At 46.0% G+C, this 19,416-nt stretch overlaps 7 protein-coding genes across 7 annotated transcripts; 3 read left to right on the top strand and 4 right to left on the bottom strand.

The window, feature by feature from the left end:
* The first annotated feature begins 4,193 nt into the window (after positions 1 to 4,193).
* On the top strand, positions 4,194 to 5,315 carry V1513DRAFT_450008 (carbonic anhydrase). The gene has a single exon (XM_066898755.1). The coding sequence runs from the start codon at positions 4,277 to 4,279 to the stop codon at positions 5,168 to 5,170; it is 894 nt and encodes a 297-aa protein (XP_066751934.1). The 5' UTR covers positions 4,194 to 4,276; the 3' UTR covers positions 5,171 to 5,315.
* V1513DRAFT_450004 (uncharacterized protein) lies at positions 5,244 to 6,165 on the bottom strand. The gene is made up of 4 exons (XM_066898754.1): positions 6,034 to 6,165; positions 5,743 to 5,839; positions 5,584 to 5,678; positions 5,244 to 5,531 (listed from the first exon to the last, which is right to left on the bottom strand). Exons 1-4 carry the CDS (start codon positions 6,076 to 6,078, stop codon positions 5,508 to 5,510), a joined length of 261 nt encoding a protein of 86 aa, XP_066751933.1. The 5' UTR covers positions 6,079 to 6,165; the 3' UTR covers positions 5,244 to 5,507.
* Positions 6,166 to 6,295: 130 nt separating this feature from the next.
* V1513DRAFT_450003 (uncharacterized protein) lies at positions 6,296 to 11,064 on the top strand. Its single transcript, XM_066898753.1, has 7 exons — positions 6,296 to 6,596; positions 6,662 to 6,778; positions 6,852 to 7,165; positions 7,223 to 7,287; positions 7,342 to 7,893; positions 7,984 to 9,554; positions 9,614 to 11,064. The coding sequence occupies exons 2-7, from the start codon at positions 6,728 to 6,730 to the stop codon at positions 10,859 to 10,861; spliced, it is 3,801 nt and encodes a 1,266-aa protein (XP_066751932.1). The 5' UTR covers positions 6,296 to 6,596; positions 6,662 to 6,727; the 3' UTR covers positions 10,862 to 11,064.
* Positions 11,065 to 12,199: 1,135 nt separating this feature from the next.
* On the top strand, positions 12,200 to 14,127 carry V1513DRAFT_449996 (uncharacterized protein). The gene is made up of 4 exons (XM_066898752.1): positions 12,200 to 13,157; positions 13,207 to 13,337; positions 13,387 to 13,733; positions 13,790 to 14,127. The coding sequence occupies exons 1-4, from the start codon at positions 12,448 to 12,450 to the stop codon at positions 13,886 to 13,888; spliced, it is 1,287 nt and encodes a 428-aa protein (XP_066751931.1). The 5' UTR covers positions 12,200 to 12,447; the 3' UTR covers positions 13,889 to 14,127.
* Positions 13,955 to 14,752, bottom strand: V1513DRAFT_449994 (thioredoxin-like protein). Its single transcript, XM_066898751.1, has 3 exons — positions 14,568 to 14,752; positions 14,240 to 14,510; positions 13,955 to 14,182 (listed from the first exon to the last, which is right to left on the bottom strand). Exons 1-3 carry the CDS (start codon positions 14,609 to 14,611, stop codon positions 14,123 to 14,125), a joined length of 375 nt encoding a protein of 124 aa, XP_066751930.1. The 5' UTR covers positions 14,612 to 14,752; the 3' UTR covers positions 13,955 to 14,122.
* A 98-nt stretch (positions 14,753 to 14,850) lies between these two features.
* On the bottom strand, positions 14,851 to 15,945 carry V1513DRAFT_449987 (NAC domain-containing protein). The gene is made up of 3 exons (XM_066898750.1): positions 15,841 to 15,945; positions 15,317 to 15,490; positions 14,851 to 15,268 (listed from the first exon to the last, which is right to left on the bottom strand). The coding sequence occupies exons 1-3, from the start codon at positions 15,884 to 15,886 to the stop codon at positions 15,027 to 15,029; spliced, it is 462 nt and encodes a 153-aa protein (XP_066751929.1). The 5' UTR covers positions 15,887 to 15,945; the 3' UTR covers positions 14,851 to 15,026.
* An 828-nt stretch (positions 15,946 to 16,773) lies between these two features.
* On the bottom strand, positions 16,774 to 18,905 carry V1513DRAFT_383134 (uncharacterized protein; the record flags this gene model as incomplete). Its single annotated transcript, XM_066895132.1, has 2 exons — positions 16,774 to 18,612; positions 18,696 to 18,905. The coding sequence occupies 2 exons, from the start codon at positions 18,903 to 18,905 to the stop codon at positions 16,774 to 16,776; spliced, it is 2,049 nt and encodes a 682-aa protein (XP_066751928.1).
* Positions 18,906 to 19,416: the final 511 nt, after the last annotated feature.

Here is a 19,416-nt window from a genome sequence, read left to right as displayed (position 1 = left end):
CATTCAAAGGATATATGCTGCAGCTGCAAGTTAAAGGACCATGATCAAAGGATACCTCCAAAAATGGCATTCCAGTCTAGTCAAACTTAGCTATCAATGAAATTATGGGAATTGGGCAGGGGAAATGCAAATGCAGACAAAGTAAAGCCTAACCCTAGAGGAGTTAAAAAAAATGATGGGTGGCACCGATGTTCCGAAGCCGAATTTTGGTGCAAAGAAGCAGTAGTAGTTAAGTGGCTCATGCGTAGATCCAAAAGAATGGTAACGGATCACTTACAATGCACAATTGGGATATCTGCATGACTGCATTCACATGTTCTACTCCCCTTGTCTTGCATCTTGCTTGGGTTTGGTTTTTTTTCGGAACCGGAATCAACGTAAACCCGAATATTTAATATATAACGATCTTAAACAAGAAAAGTTGGTTTCGTTATCTGCGTTTACTTAACTTAGCTAATAACCGATTATCATTGTTTCGAATTGTCTCGTGCGATGCTGCGTAGCGCTTTTAAAGATTTGAATGCACCAACTCACATAGCTCTAAAGGCTGCTAATGGATTTCATAATTTGGGAAGAAACCTTCTGGCAGAGCAGATACCGATTACCGTTTGCTGCTTGTTGGCAATTCGGTTAACACGACAAAGAAAAGAGGAGCAATCAAGCAATGAAAAACAAAGTTACGATCTTTTAGGAGGGAGCCAGAGTGTTGGCTTTTTTGTATTGTCAAAGTAAAGAGTAAAGTAGTCAGTCAACTCACGCTTGGCACGGGGGTTGTGATTCTCGGCTCCAACTGTGTCGATCCAGGTCACACTACTTTCGACACAGCTGATTCACACTATTATCCCAATTTTTTTGTCCACCACTTACAGACAAATAATATATCATCAAATCACTGATTCTATACTGAGCGGGAACCCGAGCGTTCACAATAGCGCACGGCCCAATATTTTAATCTGCCAGTAAATTAACGAAAAAATAGTAACAATTACTATAAGTTAGTTAGCCGCAGTTAAATTGTATAAGTTATTTGAAATAACCGCAATTGTAGATATATGTGTGGCTCTTGCTTGTCCAATCGAGAGAGACCCTAGGTTTCTTAAGTTATGCATAAATACATCATTTCTATTAGAAAACATGGGTCCCATTCTAGCGACTCATAGAGACTCAGAACCGTCAATATTGCCGCAAAAAAAAAGTACTGCCAGAAATCCAATGTCATCAATTGGTCGCAGATGTCGGCCGGCCCAAATTCCGGTTTCGCTATGAGCCGCGGGAACCAATCGGACAAATAGACTCGCAACGCTTATGCTCGATTCCTTCTTACACTTAAAAAAATTTCCCCCCCCCCCTCTTACAACTCATATCGAAAGAGCATACAGTATACTTTGCGGGATTCAATTCTAGTACCGGTCAAAAATAAAAAAACTCAAACCGGTTAAGTTTAATGTTTTTTACTGCGAAATTCGTAAGATCTGCATGTTTAGCGGTTTATTAATAACCTTGTTATTGGGCTCAAAGCGCCTGTTCCCATCGTAAGCCGGAGTTTGATCAAGACCGACGGGTTTAAGCCGAAGCGCTAGAATTACTCGTCCGACAACTCCACAACTTGATGTGAATGAATACAACTATGGTTAGAAGACTCAGGTAAGTCGCGAGACAAATTGCAGTCGACATCTACTCAGATACTCGGATTCAACGACCTTGAGCAATCAACGAAGGAACAACTGACATGGCATGAATTCCGGCCTATCCATACCGACCGTGAGGCGCAGGAAGATGGCTATCCAATACCGCAGCTGTGCCATAACGGGTCGTGACATTCAGCGATATCGGCTCAGCCCGAGAAATTGATATTGCAAGGTCTCCCGGAATAACACTAGGCGGGTCTATACCATTCGGCAAATAAGCATTCGATGCGTAATCGAATTGAACAGCGATATTTCAAGTCTACAAAGACCTGCCGAGTCAAACTTTGGCGCGCAGTTTTCCTTGCGGGCCGAATACTCTCAGATCATAACTGCTAAATTGTGACAAGTTACAAACATTGGCCACAGTCCAACGTCTCGACAAGCTTCCTACAATGATATGCCGATCATAGCCGCTGCCGACTTCCTCCAGTTCTTCGCAGTACAGAAAAGCCAAAATATCACCAGTTAGTTCGAGTGGCCGTCGCTAGAGGAATCGGACGCTTGGCTGTCACTCGTGACATTAGCCTCTTGCGCTGCTTCATAACTGGCAGCTAGAGATATACAGAACACCAGCATGGTCGGTGTAGGTCAGAGATGATCGTGCGTAGCAGGAAAGCCATTGCAGTTCTTAATCTACCTCTGACTGCATATCACCAGCATAGAGATATCCTCCTACTGAACAGTTGTAATCCACAATATTATTCGTATCACGTACATTGCTCTCGATACGTTGTAGCGGTGTATAAACTTCGGTCCATCGTGAACATTTGGTTCCATGCCTAGTCTGGTTAGCTTCGGTGGCATAATTATGCCGCCTTTGGGAAGTTTATCGAAAACGGTACTATCGGCGCAACGGCTTAACAAAGATTGATTGACCCGCAAGGCGAGTGCCGAGGAAGATTGGGCACAGTAATCCGAGATGTTCGAGATCATACATTGGTTGAATATCAACCTGACAGACGCATGTCAGCATCGGTTGTTCTAGTCATTATATAGCGACGACGGCCAACGGACATGCACTTGGGCAGCATTCGCTGGAGTCCAATTGGGTGGTGTGTGTACGGGATGGGCGGGCTGATTGACTATTAGAGACGATGGTAGCTTGGTTTAAGGTTGCGTCAGAGTTTGGATAAATCACTTTCGTTGGCATGGCTGATGCGGTGTCTCGATAATTTCTGGGCACTCACCCCCTACAATTTAATTTAACTCACACCACAGGGTCTTGCAACGTTATTAGTGAGACTGCAATGAATTTCAACCGTTTTTCATACAGATCATCCGTAGGGGATTCCCAATTGACCAGTACACGACCCAATAATTAGCTAACCGCAAGCTGCACTGAATAATATGTATTACGGAGCTCCGGAGGGAGATTCCAGCGGCGTGCTGCTGCTGCATATGGGATTACTCTGAAAATGCATCCAACATTTCCAGATGTTTGCTGCAACTTATTTTTAAGTCCGACATTCAAGGTCATCACAGGATAAAAACGGTCTTGGTAAGCTGGGACTTGCAGTTATAACGGCAAAATGTGAACCGCAAGTATCTGCAGAATTAGTGCCAGCTGAATCTACTGATGCGTACGTACGGTACCCGTGTTGGATGCAGAAGGCGCGCAAGTGAACATTTAACAAATGTAATGATAGCCTATTGGAATGTGGAAGGCCACAAGTTCGAGTGCTCCTAATAAACTACCTAGGTTATATTTGAGTACTTTACCTCCAAAAATCATTTTTAGCGCACGGCGTCAATGACACCCACCCTCTGCGAGAATTACCCTCGGGTCCATGGTCGGACGAATAGTGAAAATTGACGAAACGGGATTGTGACGGGCGGATTGGTGGTGCCTCTCGACTCTGATTCTCGCCCGCAAACCCCGATAGGAAGCGAAAGGCCGCCTCCTATATTATCCCAAAAATGACTAACGAAACCAAGTCTATACCATCGTGAGGTGCTGGCTGCCACAGAGTATCTCACTGCCAATGTAGACCATCTCAGTCTTGTCTTCCGCAGCAGAACTGTATTGAACAATGTGACGCATCGCCGTCGTAGGGAAATCGTAAGTAAACGACAGCATCCTTGGATACGACACTAAAGTAGGAGAAGTCACACCAGCTAAATTATTATATCATTCTTGAGACGCAGAAGGAAAGTATTTAAACTGATTAGCCTGAGCTTACAAGATAAGAAAAAGCGGTGTCAAGACCAAGCTGCTAATATCTAAATCGCTACGGCAGTGGTTTTCGGAATGTCCGTGAGATTGTTGATTGTCGTCGACTTTGCGCAACAATTTTAGGGTTAGATATGCTTTTTTTTGTTTTTGGGACCCGAGTCGAGATTGGGAAGCTGCTAAGTGTAGCGTTGGTTGGGACTTTGGGGCATCCCGTCAATGCCACAAAAGTGGGCTAGCGAAGAGCACGAGCCAATTATTCACTGCGAAGAAAGCCCACCGCCCACCAAGCGGCGCGGCTTCCGGGAAAGTTGTTAACAGCCCAACGATGCCTACACGTCTCAAATCAAATCACAGTCATGAAAAATGTGGTTCGGCGGCTTAAATCAACTTCCTCTCTGTCTTTAACCCCCTTCGTATGTGTGCCTGCTTCTCGTTCATAAGCAGTCTCACTCGTCTTTCTCACTATTACTTAAGTCCCCATCATTCTCCCTTGCCGGGGTCCTGCACTGTCGACATCACACGTCATTCGCTCAAAATTCTTTCGTCGCTAAACGAAAGACCTAGCAGATCTCGCTTCCGCTCCTTCACTACGCAATTGCCCCGGCATCTTAACCGTCATTCCTCCACACAACTTTTCTTTCAACGAAGGTCACTTTGCAGCATGTCTTCATCCAGCGACTTCTTTTCTGAGCTCCTCCAGCGCAATGCTGCCTGGGCCGAACGCACCGGCAATGCCAACCCCGATCTCTTCCCTCGCAACGCCAAGGGCCAGTCGCCCCAGATCCTCTGGATCGGATGCTCTGATTCCCGTGCTGGTGATGGTTGCTTGGACTTGCTCCCCGGAGACGTCTTTGTCCATCGTAACATTGCCAACTTGTTGCCGTATAACGACTTGTCCTCCTTGTCTGTCGTCCAGTTTGCCGTCGACGTGCTGAAGGTAAAGCACATTGTTGTCTGCGGTCACTACGATTGCGGCGGCGTTATCGCTTGCTTAGGTTCCAAGCGACTTGGATTATTAGATAACTGGTTGAGAAACCTACGTGACGTCCGAGCAAAGAACAAGGTTGAGCTCGACAAGATTTCTGACTTTCGCGAGAAAGTCAACCGTTTTGTCGAATTGAACGTCATCCACCAGGTCCACAATCTTAAAAAGCTCTCGCCTGTCGTCGATGCCACCAAAGAAGGCCGAATCCAAGTCCATGGTGTGGTCTACGATGTCGCTAGCGGTCGCCTAAAGCCTCTTGATATTCCTGAAGATCCTAACGCTGACGACTACCTTGTGTTTGAACAGGATCAGTCGTTGGAGTGAGCATTGCAGAAGGCAATGCAAGGTTTTGTGACTTTTTCCGGCGCTTACGTTTTGAAATTTTTTTCTTGTAGATATTTTTTGTACTCTATGTTATGTATGGTAAAAGTGCTTTTCCAATCTCAGGATTTACAACCATTTTGATCCCTGCTATACTGTCGAATGTGTATAGATTGGCCAGAAATTCATGCTGCAGCAAATAACACCGTACCATTAAATCCCAATATCCATTACAATATATACCTGCCACAGATTCTGACCAGAAGCCCGAGTTGTTTCTCCTTAATCCTGTATTTACATATGATAAATGCATCAACAACTCCGAGTCATAGCTTTATATTTAGTCGTCCCAAATGCGAGATGCCTATAAATTCATTAGCTGTGTACACTGCGATAACCAGCACACTCCAACATACCCGCCACACACTGGAAGTCTTGAAGTCCTCAGGAGCAATTGGCTCGTCGGACTGCTTGCGGTATTCCTTGGTAAGACGCATATCCCGCTCCATCACTAATCATATCATTAGTCTCCGGCCGAATATAGTTCCCAGTCCTCGCCCGATAGTTTAACATACTCATTTTATCCCACGCATCTCTGTGAACCCGAGGCTTGTTGCCGCCTTCTCGTAGTAACTTGGCCGCCGACATACCAGTTCCAGCAACTCCGAACATCTGCGTAAAAGCCGACGTTAGCCATTATGTATTCCTGTCGTCGCACATCCAACAAGCATTCATTCCAAGTCCACCACTCAACCTTCCATTTCCCAAAATCAAGGTAAAAATATTATTCCCTCAAGCCCATATTCTGCACCAGCCCCCAAGCTTTTCATCTACGACCACTCGATAACCCACAAATAAAAACTCACAATAATAATAACGCCATATGGCAGCAATGCCTCAAACGGAATCATCTTGTCTTATGTAAATTGTTCGCGCGTATTAAAATAGTGACGTGATCTAGGATCCCGGCTACGCGTTGGTTGTAGAGGAGGTTGAAGTCGAAAGCAGCGACCTCGACGAATCTGATAGGCTGGCCGCCATCATCAGCTTTCAGAAGGAGACCTAACCCTGATAACATGGGCTAGGGTACCAATTCCCCGCCGTGACTTTTGATATTAGCTAGACAAACAGTCTCGCAAGCGACATTGACATCAGTCGAATCTCTAGAAATTTCGGCTTTGCTTATGGCTACAGTACCTGAAAGGAATTGAGGTGCTGCATACGCGTGTGGTGCGACGACAGTTTGTGTGACAACGACATCCTAATCACTACGCCACTGAGATAGTTGACTGTAGAGGGAATACGGTTCCTCTGCTTCAGAAAGGATTATAAGCGGCCTTAGCCAAGTGTAAGGCTGACTACATGAGTGTGTGCAAACGAATTATATACCGTGTGGGTGAATCCTGTTTTAATTTGTGGAGTTATATGTGTAAGTACGAATCGCGTCACAGATGTATTATCAATAGCTAACGCGTACGCGTTGCTGGCATATAGACGCGATTGCATCCAGCAAGTTTTAACGACTAGTGACCAAGGACGGCTGAGAATTATTGAACCTATATGGCGCTGGATAAGCGGCGACGGAAGTCCGCGCGTAAGCCGTTTTTCATGGTGGGTTCAATCCATGTTGTCGTAGATATTATTGATTTTCAGAATGTTGGGCGACTAACAATGCGGGCTATAGCGTCATTTTAATACTCTTTCGGAGCTGTCTGGGGTGAGCCCGAACACATCGGTGACGCCAAATAGATGGCGGCAAAAACCGCCGCCGTCATCTCCACTGTCTGATCCACCGTCATCACCAGTTACGATAACAAAGGCCAGTAACAACATTAACAACATCAACAATCGAGAAGCCCGGAGATCTCGACGCAATGCAGTGAAAGAGAGCCAACAGTCTGCAGCTGTTCTACCCATGTCTGAAGGGTTTCGAAAGGATGTACGGCAACGGAATAATAGCTTTGATCCGCCATCGACCGTGATTGCTTCAAGTTGCGAGTATGTGAGATTTAGTCTGCTGTGGTGGTAGATTGGTGCTAATATATCCATTGTCAGAGTATGCAGCGGTCGCAGACGGGGCAAGGAACTTAAAGTGTGCAAGGAGTGCCACGCCTCCAAAGGTATGTCACCATCAGCGAATGAATATAATTTCCTTCGCTAACCGAAGTTTGAAGTTCACATCGCGTGTCTCGACCGCATTGACTCCTCCTCTCGTTCAGCCAAGTCGAATTGGATATGTTCCGCTTGTCATGTACATCTGGCAGGTTCAGGGTACTCACGAACACGAGCACTACGGTCCCGAACTGTTGACCTTGAGCAACGAGCGAATGATGGTAATAGTGCTAGCAGTATTCTAGCTCTTGCGCGTGCTAATGTTGCTCATCCCTCTGACGACGTTGAATCTGAGTTATCGGATCCGCCAGCCATGGTAGATGACGTGGGCAGCTTTGGAGTCATTAGCAGTCCGCAGGAGATGGATACCTCCAGTGAAATGGAGGACATCGATAACGGCGTACACAATGAACAGCTGGATAATGGAGACGATTTTGAAGATTCAGAGCATGAGATTGGTAAGGATAAGTCAAGGCTGCAAACTAGTGCTACAGACTATCCCGTTGAAGACGATATGCCACCAGTTATCAACGACTCCGACTATTCTATAGATGAAGTTACTATCGAAGGCATGCCTGACGGTCGAAATGATGGTGTCCACCAAGAGTCTGCAGGTGAGCGCGTTGAAGAAGTGTTCCCAGTCGTCGACAATGAGGAGCGTCTATCTGAAGAGTCGCGGTCACTAACGGTAGGCGGCACGCCAGATACTGATGGGGCTGTTACAGCGGAAGAGGCCATTTATCAAGGTGAAGACGACGGAGTTGACGAGGAGCTTGAAGATCCCGAAGACGAACCGTATGAAGAAGAATTAGAACTGGAGGACGAGTTTGTCGACGCAGAGGACATCATCATTGATCCCGCTCTCATCAAAGCACAGGAATCATCTGTTGCCGCCGGAAGGGTCCTTCGAACCCGTAGCAGCACTTCCCAGGGCCCGGCGGAAATCACTAGTCCAATCTTGCACATCCCATCTCTACGCAGCCGAGAGCTGAGGTCTACTGCTCATGTCACGACCTATCCAGCAGACAGGCCGGCTACACTGTCGACGACAAGACGTCGAGGAAGGCCACGAATTCATCCCATAGGCGAATCACGATCGCGGCGGACAGATAGACGGCGATTCGCGGATGTATACTCTAGATACTCTTCTAATGCTGCCACTGGTTCCGAAGCAGAGCTTGAAGATTCTCGTGCCCAATCGGCGTCCGCCTTTGACAGTCGTCAGCTGGATCAGCAACGTCTTCGGAATCAACGAAAATCTAACCGGACTAGCGCGGACGGTAATAAGCTGATTGTGTTTGATAGATCGCGTTCAAAGTTTATTGCGAAATTCAATTTGGTACAGCTCGCCAGTCATATTGACATTCACAAGAACAACCTTGGCATATCTGGTTACCTGACTTATGATCATGTCCACAAGAATGTCTATTCGTTTCAAAAGACCGCATCTGTCTCTGTGAATAATGAAGATAACGAAAAGGAGAAGCCATATGGAGGAGTACTATCTGCGAGTCAGGCTAATACGTCACGAACAGTGCCTGGTTCGTTTGACCGGATGATTTTTGGCAAGACGTTACTGTTAACTCAGCAGCAAGAAACGCAGACTGAAAGTCGGAAACGAAAGCGCGCGGCGAATAAACGAAAGCAGAGACTTAGAAACAGGCGACAGCTACACGAGCTCTCATCTGAGGACGAGTATACTGAAGATGGAGTTGTGATTGCACGACAGAGACGGGCGCATGTCACATCGCTGTCGTCGCCGGCGTCCGAATCCTCGTCCTCGTCGAGTTTCAGCGGGGACGCGGAATTTTCTGATGTTTCTTCGGCGTCGTCGGCATTCAGTGACGAAGAATTTGAAGAAGGCAGTGATCTGGAACTGTTGGCAGGTGCTTCTAAAATTCGGGCAATTCGATTCGGTAAATATGAAATAGAGACATGGTACACCGCTCCTTATCCAGAAGAGTATAACCGACGATCGCTACTCTATATTTGTGAATTCTGCCTGAAATATATGCCATCCGAGTACGTCAATTGGCGTCACCAGATTAAGTGTCCAATGCGGCACCCTCCTGGAGATGAAATCTACCGTGCGGGAAAAGTTTCGGTATTTGAGGTCGACGGAAGGAAGAATCCAATGTACTGTCAGAACCTCTGTTTACTCGCCAAGTTGTTTCTGGGATCTAAGACTTTGTATTATGACGTGGAACCGTTCTTGTTTTATATCCTGACAGAAACGGATGAGCATGGGTGCCATTTTGTTGGATATTTCTCAAAGGTGAGTGTTGCTGTTGCTACTGTTCTAGTGAGAGTTTTTTAGTTGACATGAATACTTAGGAAAAACAAAACACTTCTTCTTACAATGTTTCTTGCATTCTCACGCTGCCCATTCATCAGCGCAAAGGGTACGGTAACTTCTTAATCTCGTTCTCATACCTCCTCACTCGCACCGAAGGTAAAACAGGAACACCGGAAAAGCCGTTGTCAGATCTCGGCCTGCTCTCATACCGGAATTACTGGAAGTACACATTATGCTATGAACTTCGAGACTTGTTTTTGCGCCCCGACCAGGCTGATGAGGAGATCAAGAAAGTTAGTATTATGGATTTGTGTGGGAGGACAGGTATGATTCCGGATGATGTTGTATGCGGTCTCGAAGCGCTCAATGCTGTGGTTCGTGATCCTGAAACTGGAACTTACGCTATTCGGGTTGATCGTGCGCTGATCGAGTTACAAATTGCGCACTGGGAAGCGAAAGGGTATATCAACCTGGAACCGGACAAGCTCGTTTGGACATCGATGGTTGTTGGGAAGTCCGGCGGTATAAATTCGTTGTTTTTCGCCGCGGCTGGCGTGCAGCCTGCAGTTAATTCAGCTGCTGCTGTGGAGCAAGCTCAACGTGTGGAGTCAGTTGCTGCGGAGCAACTACGTCACGGGACTACCTTTGATGAAGCGGCTGAGTCGGGTTCTAGTATTCGGTTAGCTGTTCGCGATTCTGTAGAGATTGAGGAGGCCGACGCTGGCAATTTTGTGCATAAGGACCAAGCTCCAACAGAGACGCCAGAAATACCGATGGCCAGGTACGAAATCGTCACTCCCCAAGCTCTTGCTGGAGTTCCGCGCTCGAGATTGTGGAGCCTCGAACACAGACTCGCGTACGAACGCAAACATAATCAGCGCTGGCAGCAACTTAATGACCCAACTTCTGCTTCTGTCGAAGTAGAAACTGAGGTGGAGACGTCTGCGCACCAAGATGCCGAACCTCAGAATGCGCGTATCCAGACACCACGGCGACGCGGCCGCCCTCGCCGAAGTATCTCGGTTACGCCATCTAGTGCGACACGGTCTACCCGTCATAGCGGGCATCAGGTTTTTGAGGGGGAATTACCACAGCGGCGGTATCATCGGCGTGGTGGTAGTAGAATGGCGCATGAGGGTCATGCTGATGAAGAGGTTGTCACTTCTGCTCGTCAATCCGAGCAGGTTACACCGGATACAGTACGAATTTCAAGGCGGAGACGAGAAGTGTCGCCATTACAAGACAATCTTCTGTCTGGCTCACGCAGTTTACGTGAGCGTCACTGAGGTGATTGTGTATTTTAGGGTATATATTTGGGATGATGATTAGGATAGCAGGAGCAGATTTCGTTTTGTCGCCTTGCAATTGTTGCCTTGCAAGTTTCAATACAAGTTCTTACTGATATGGTTAGTCAATGTATTATAGATGTATCTTATGGATGACAGTGTACCTAAATGTTTATGGCATTTCCATACTCGAAGTTTTGTGGAAATTACATGAAGTTGAACTAATCTGGATGCGGTACTCTTTACCTGAAGTAGAACTTATCTGGATGGGGTACTCCCTTACAGAGAGCGAATCACCGGTATCCAAATCTCCCAGCGATCTACTCTGGATATCAAACGCAGCAACGTGCTAGGCGAAGTCCAGAGGCTGCCGATCTTGATCGGGAATAGTAGCGGCAGACTGAAGAGGTTGACTATATAGTCTAGCGCCGATCTAGTAACGGCAAAACTCGGCAGGTCGAGCCCTATGCAATGTGTGCAAAACTGCACGATCCAAGCAGACCCAAGTAGTTAGTACATGTAACTAAATTGCTAAAAACTAAGCACAAAAGGTGCCGAAGGAGTAATTTAACATCTATGAAGGGGGCTTTGCTCTTAACATGCCCTTTTTTTAATTATTTGCTACTTAATCCTACTTTCTCAGACAGAAATCCTTATCATTATGAGGATTGTATCGTAATTCGTATCGCCTAACTTTATCGCCGGGATATCGCCAGGAGGTTTTCATCTGGGGTCGCCGATACGATATCGCGATATCGCCCATAAGCGAAATCGTGTTCAGCAATTGTAAAAAATGGAGTTAAGCAGACACAGCAATAAAATTTATGTAACGACAGATCCATAGTCCGGAATCCTGCGAATTGCATTAGGCTTGTACATAGAGAAGAAGATATTCATTGACGCTCGAAGTCTCTGAATATAGTACCTGTACGACCATAGGGGACCATTGGGTTATTACCACTGTGGCTATCTGCATTAGACTATTGCACGATAAGCTTGAATATCTAAAATGATTCGATTTGTCAGCTATTGCCTGTCAGCGCGAGTATAGCATAACTAATCAATACCTCCTTTCCTCCTGAATATTATTCTGTGACGTAAACTTAGACCATGTTTCTACCAAATTCCGATACTCAGAATAAGGCAGGTGAATAATCTAGGCGCTGTTCTGGCAGTTTATTCTTCAAAAGGAAAAGAGCTTTGTCATAGTCCGAAGCTGAGCCGTCATCATTTGTAAACGTACGTAGGCGTAACAGCTGCCACCGCACCCGTACTTCATAAATCCACTAGTCCGGCCCATGAATTCCGATGAACTGCTGAATGACACGATCTAGGAGATGGCAGGATATTGTCACCAGATTGTGACGATTCAATCTTCTCTATCACGAGTGGTTGCAGTGCGTAATCGCGAAAACTTAAGCAAAAGTCACCAGCGTTCAGGGGGGCAGGGGTAGGCGATGACGTTGCAACTAACGTTTCGATGTATATAATATAATTTGCTCAATTTCACGACGAATAGGAAAATCATTTACCAATTGTCTAAAGGACACACTACAACGTGCTACTAATTTATTCGATTACACGCAATGCCGCCAAAGAAGGGATTAACTAGTGAGTCCGCTGCCAGTAGAAGCCTGAAGTCTCGAACGGGCTCAACGCACCAGGGGGCATCATCTTCCAAAGCCGCCAAATCCAAGGGACAAGAGTCTACGAAGACGAGAAGTGTCTATTTTAATCACAATGTATCTGGCATTGACAGTCCAAATGAATATGAATCGGAGTTGTCTGAGCCAATTGATGACCTGGAGAGCGACGACAATGAGGATGGAAGTGATTTCAGTGCAACCGAGAACATGGAGTCTGAAGACAACTCGGAATCTGCCGCGGACGAACCTAACGAAGAAGAACTTGGTTCAGTCAAAAAGAGAAAGCTTGGAACTCTAAATACAGTTGCAAAAAATCAGGCCGCATCTAAGAAAACTACCAAGAGGCGGAAACGAGAAGACGGCGATGATGAGGGCGAATTTGATTCACGAGAGATATTTATCCCCAAGCGACCTCCTCGTCCACTCCATGGCATTAGCTACGAGCCGTATACTATACATCCAAATACTTTCTTGTTTTTAAAGGATCTAAGGAACAACAATGAACGCGAGTGGTTCTGGGATCACGAGGCTGAATATAGAGCAGCCAAAAAGGATTTTGATGAATTTATTGAGACTCTATCAGAAAGAATGACGCAGATTGACGAAACAGTTCCAATCTTGCCACTGAAAGATGTCTTGTTTAGAATATAGTAAGAAATCTTTGCGAGCTCCATATGTCCTGAGACTGATAACAACTAGTCGCGACATCCGATTCACAAACGATAAGACGCCGTACAAGCCTTATTTTGCAGCAGCGTACTCGCGCACAGGAAGAGTAGGGCATTATGCGCACTACTATTTGCATTTGGAGCCCGGACAGTGTAGGATAGGTAATAATACTTTGACATTCCACTATATGCAAAATTTAATCCGGCATAGGCGGCGGCATGTGGCATCTATCAGAAAGCAATAATCAAGGACTTCAAGTCATGCGGCGACTGATAGATCGCGGCGGAAAGCGCTTAAAAGAAATAATTGAGCATCCTGACATGTCCAAATTCTTCTTCAGAAGCCCTAACATGACGCCATTGGAACAGTTTGTGGCTATGAACCAAGGCGATGCGCTGAAGAAGAATCCGAAAGGATATCCTAAGGACCATAAGGAAATTCAGCTGCTTAGGCTTCGCAGCTACACTATACACAGGTTACTTAGTGACGACGACTTCGCACCAAAAATGGCACCTATTGACAAGATCGTCACAATTTTCAGAGCCCTAGTTCCCTTTGTAAGTTCTACAAGTTGCATCGCTCATAAAGTAATGTACTGATTGCATGAGTATAGATCCAGTTCCTGAACTCCGTGATCATGGATCAAGAGGATAGCGATGCCAACTCGGACAGTCAGACTGGTGGCATTGAAGGGGACGACGGGGATCAATAGGTGTACCGGTCAATAATGTAAGTTTACGAATGTAACCAATTGCAAAGACATATAATATATATGTTGGCCGTGACCAGACGTTGTAGACGATGTGGTGCTGGAAAAGAGGTTCGGCATATTTACGTTGCGAATAAATCTTCCATTCCACCACCCGAACTCCAAAAGGTTCATGAAATTACAGTACAGTCATATTTTAACTATCCATATTTCCTGGCTAATGTCATAAACTTATGCTCATTTTTCCAAATTTTGAACTAGCTGCTTCAATCCAATTTCATCATCTCCGAGAACGGCCTATCAGGTATCAATAACCGGTTCATTGACTACAAATAAATCGACTAATTTGCTCACCTTTCCATTAACCCAGTCGACAACTATGGGATGCAACAACCTATCAGCGCCACCACTTTGTAAAATAAGAGTAGCCTCTGACAACGATGTTGCTCCAGGAACAATGGACGAGACTTTGTGTTCGCCAGTATAGTTGAGCATTGTCTTCAGCTGATCCTTCGTTGGTGGGCCCTCTGTAACATCCAAATCAAAAAATTTTCGGTTTGAAGACTCTATATGTTTCTTCAATAATTGCAATGTCCGACGAGAAGCTGAAGATGTGGGTGAATGGCTTTTGCAAGTTGTTAGTAACAAAAGCAATACTGATCTGACACAAGCAGTTACTGACAACAACGTTACTACGTTTCGGGCGCTATTGAATGCGCTGAACATCTCTAGAAATTTGTACTAAATAGAAGATTATATCACAAGCAAGTGAATTTGGTAAATTTAAAAAAATCAATTCTTTGTTGAGCGGAGGATGGTCGCGTATACGGCGTGTGACAGCCCAAGGAGAACGACTGTTCAGCGTCGCGCGACGTAATACGTCATGGTCACGGTGAGGGTGGAGACAGCGCCAGGCTGCAATTAACTAAAACCGTAATGCTTAGTTAAAGCGAAATTTACGAGCGTGAATACTATAAACATGCATTTACTTTTCCTTGCCTATAGGATATTTTTACATGGTACATGTCCAACTACATTAAGGGATATCACTACACATATTAGAAGTGAATAATCATAACCCTTCTAAGCCGCCTTGTGCAACTATTCATCCGTACGCCTTCCAATACCTCGTCTGCCTACTTTACTCCACATCATTTTTGCTGTCAAAGTCCTCTCCTGAGATCAAATCTGGAATCTCATCGTCATCTTCTTCACCCTCCTTCTTATCAAGCTGTAATGACTTGTATGATTCGGCCAATCGTCGCAGACTCGCAAGTGAGTCAGGACCAAGCTGATTAAGGATACCGGGGAGCAGCTCTGGAAGATCCTTCTCCTCACCGTTACCGTAGATAGCAAAGGTGTTGGCGGCCACAGAGGCTTGGACTACGAATTGTTAAAAGCAGTACGCACAGTCGCCATATAATATCGTACCCTTAGGAGCAGCAAAGTGAATAACCTTGCCGTCATCCTTAAACATATTAACCTCCTCAATGCCCTGGATAGGCTGAACGTTGAGTTTCTTCAACGAAGCCTGTAACTTTTTGTCATCGGTTCCCGAGCTCTTGTGGGCCTTCTTCGTCTTTCGTCGTGGGGTACCCTTTCCTCTATAATCAGAAGCAGTTGTTAGCTTCCTTCTAACATCACTAGATCCGGACCAGCATATTCGCTGGATGCAACTCTTCTTTACTGTATGACGATCCCCGATCCGATTCTGTTGAGATCTCCGTGTCCTAGCGGCTCCGATCATCCCGATTTTAGCAAAATTGAAGAAACATACCCTAAGAAAAATACAATGTCAGCTTTCAACTTGACACAGACAGTTACGATCCTTTCCAATGAGAGAACTGATCGATATAGAGCCTCTCGACCTTCCATCAAGTGCAGTGCACGAATCTTGCCCCGCATTCTCCGAAATGCAGTCGAATCAAAACGACTATAACATAAATGCTACTTACCAATTCTAACTGACTGCTGAAGCTTGGCTAATTTAGCGGCGTCCATTATAATCTGTAGATAGCTATTTACCGATGTCGATAGGTTTCAATAACTAGTTCACCTGTTGGCAGTGGAGAGGGTTCGCTAAGGCGCTCGAAGTTGCAACAAGCCCTAAGGGGTACAGCAATGCCATGCGAAATTTGGCTTGCACAATGCGTACCTCTTTACGCAAGAAAGCAGTCACGGCTGATCTCACGCACGAAGGGTTATTATTATTGGGTCTTCAGCTGTGGACTTCGAAAGTCACTATAATTCACAGCACTCTTTAGTATGGATCTGCGATTGCCAGCAATTACCTCTGTCCTTGATATATGATGCCATCATACGATACCAAATATTGAATGCTGTGTTCGACTTATGATAGCAACCTATGACACCATATATGGATGCGGGCTTTCCACGGATTATACCTGAGGATCTAAGGTGTTGGTTCATATTTGGATGATGCTATGCCAACAATGAGGATTATTGCCCTGTCTGCTCATCACGTACAGCTGAAAGTTGTAGCATTGTTATTGGCTTCAATAATTTCATATTGTGACACACGTAACTACATATAATCCAAAAGTGTACTAAATCACTACCGGGTAGTAGTAAAAGATGTTGCATTCACGATAGGAAACGATATGCGCTGTGAGTATCGAACCAAGGTGCTGATTCTATACAGTACGACGAAAGTATGAATCAACGAATAACAGTGTATCCTATATGAACGTGATGCCAACTACCAATCCGGCCGAGTCTTTGCTATCCCTATGCCATTCGTTTGCCAAATCTCTCATGCGCATGTTTCTGCTACAATGTATTTCTAGATCTACCAATCTTCTTTGCCTTCATCGTCGTCTATGTATCGGTCAGTAAGCAAAGTCTCGCAGATCCGCTTATTAAACTTCCTAGAATGCCTTACCACTTCCAGCTACACGTGTCTTCCTTTTACTTAAGGCGGCTGCCAACGCGTCTTGTAGATTGGCGTTGTTTCCTGGTGTATCAGCGCCTGACCCTCTTGACGTATCTGATGTACTAGGCTGAGAAATAACTAATGAACGCTCTAAGTGCGATTTATCAACACTCTTCAAGTGACCCACGCCGCCACTCCCACGAATAGACGCCATCAAGGCATTTCTCTCACCGCCAGCAGCTGGCGATTGCGTTGACTGACTCTGCTCAAACAGAGGCGGCGGTGGTGGTGGGGATGGAGGGATCGGTCCAAAATCGGTGGTTGAACTATTCTGGTACGACAATGGCGGCGGCGGGGCGGACGACGTAGATTTGACGAAGGCTGTGGGCGGCACAGGAGCCGGCGCGCTATATTGCATCGGTTGCTGTACAATTTGAGGAACAACTGCTGGTTTCGTGTAAGACACGGGAGGCGGCGGCGGTGGCGGCGGAAGTGCAGATGATTGGCGTTGCGTTGAAGGATTATTATAGGAGGCTGGTGGAGGTGGCGGTCTTGGAGGAACAGGATTGGCAGTATTGGCAGCTGTTGGCAGCATGCTGGTTCTGTTATTAGGCGGCGGTGGCAGAGGAGGCGTTAGAGCTGTAGTATTCTGCACTGCAGTTCTAGAACCATGCTTATGAGGAGGTGGAGGCGGTGGCATTGGTCCATGACCTGTCGGCTGAGCAAATACTGGCGCAAGCCCGTTCTGTACCGGAACACGCGGCGGAAGCGATGGAGGTGCCGGGACTGGTCGAGTAGCAACGTTTTGCGCGGGTGGTGATCCAACAGGCGATAAACCTGGAGAGTCTCTCGAGGGCAATATAGGAGGCTGCGCTCGTGCAGGAAGCTGTTGTCCTGACCCTGGAAGTGGCTGACGAGGGGCCATGGCCGACCCAGCAGTTGGAAATGGTGGAGGGACATTGTATTTGTGACCAGGCGCAGGAGTCCGCCTGTTATCAGCAGCATTGGAAACTGCGGGTGATTTTGGCTCCGGACTCGGCGTCGAACTATATGCAGGCGACGCACTGTATCCGTTACTCGGACTTGGGGTCAGTGATGGCCGTGGGGCTGGAGATCTGGATGATGGTGGGAGATTAGGGAGAGTCGCTGGGTTGAAAGGCGGCGGTACTTTGTACAATGGCCCTGCCGGTACTGGCTGTACTTCTGGTGCTGGTGGTGGTGGTGTTGACGTTTTCGACAGCGGCTGCAGAGGAGGAATAGCTTTCTGTGTAGCCGAAGTTCGAGAGGTTGGTGGTTGAAGAGGAGGAGGTGGAGGTGGTCCTTTAGCTTTCTTGTCTATGTATTTTGCCGATGCACCATCGCCGCCGCCTCTTATGTAGTCCTTCAGGATATCTGCATTTGATGCAAGCATCTCTTCGGTAATTCCCATTTCCTGCAGTTTCTCAACTAGATTTTTCCATGACGGATCGACGTCATCATCCTTACTGTCGGAGCTTCTCACACTCTTCTTATCTGACTCGTTATTATCATTGTTGATCGAAGCCAGGGTATAATTATTGCCCAACTTCTGATAACGTAAAAAGTCTCCCCGTGGTCCCTGTACAGCTTTTTCTGGTTTCTTCAACGCAATCGCATTTTTGTTGTTTAAAGTCGCCTTAGACGCATATTTGTCTTTATGTTGGACTTTTTTCAGAAAATGATGTGCCTCCGTGTCGTCCGCAAAAAGCAAGCCAGCATAGCATTCTTCTAACTCAAATGTGTGGAAAAAAGCACGATCTTGATTGTATTGGAAGTCCACATAAAGTTCCTGATCCCATATTACCCCGCGATTGCCCTGTTATGAACAAAAACTGTTAGCTAATCAATCTCATCAACAATACAATCTAGAAAATAATGCTAATCGTTTTGAATACTAACAATGATATCAACGATTTTCAAAAAGAAGGTATTTCCGGTTAAATCATTCACCAGGGCAACTGCTCCTGAAACACCAGTGAATGTCCACGCGTTCGGGTCAGGATATGCAATATATAATCGTGCGACTACCGCATCAATAACTTTATTTGAAGCTTTCGGTATTGCTCGCTTGATCTTCTCCTTTTCGGCAGAGGTGATGAGAGTCGGCATGACTATATGTTGACTGGTCAATTGCCTTCGTGGCCTGCCGAATAGTGCAGATCAGTAACAAGACTTTGTAGCTCCCGTCTTTCTGACACTAAATACTATCTAAAGTCCGTGCCCTTTATTCGAGAGGTATTCCTATCCTTGTTAATTAAGATTGTGGGATTGCTGCTGGAGTCGATGGTTCTGATCGCTGTAGATAGCCGAGCTGCCGTCGTGACTACTTGCGAACGACTCCGCCGCCCCAGGAATAGGGTTTACTGGCGGCTTTCGTTCATCGGTCTTCGAAGATTTGTTGACTCTACCATATCAACTGGGAAGCTACGACTACCAATCATGTCGAATGTGGTTGGCATTGGTATGAATGAGGTATCATATCGCTTGCTTAAATTGATTTTGACTTAGCGCAGTGTGTTTTGCATTAATTAACTTACAATACAGTAATATATTTAGACCATGCATTGTGTGAAAGAACATTGAACATCTCGTTTGCAAGCTAGGCTTCGTGTCATACCAC

This window comes from Lipomyces chichibuensis (genome assembly GCF_038497645.1).
Source record: "Lipomyces chichibuensis strain CBS 12929 unplaced genomic scaffold V1513scaffold_33, whole genome shotgun sequence".
In the NCBI taxonomy this organism is placed as follows: Eukaryota; Fungi; Ascomycota; class Lipomycetes; order Lipomycetales; family Lipomycetaceae; genus Lipomyces; species Lipomyces chichibuensis.
The sequence above is the reverse complement of the archived record's forward strand: the minus strand, read 5'-3'. Positions and strand labels throughout refer to the sequence as shown.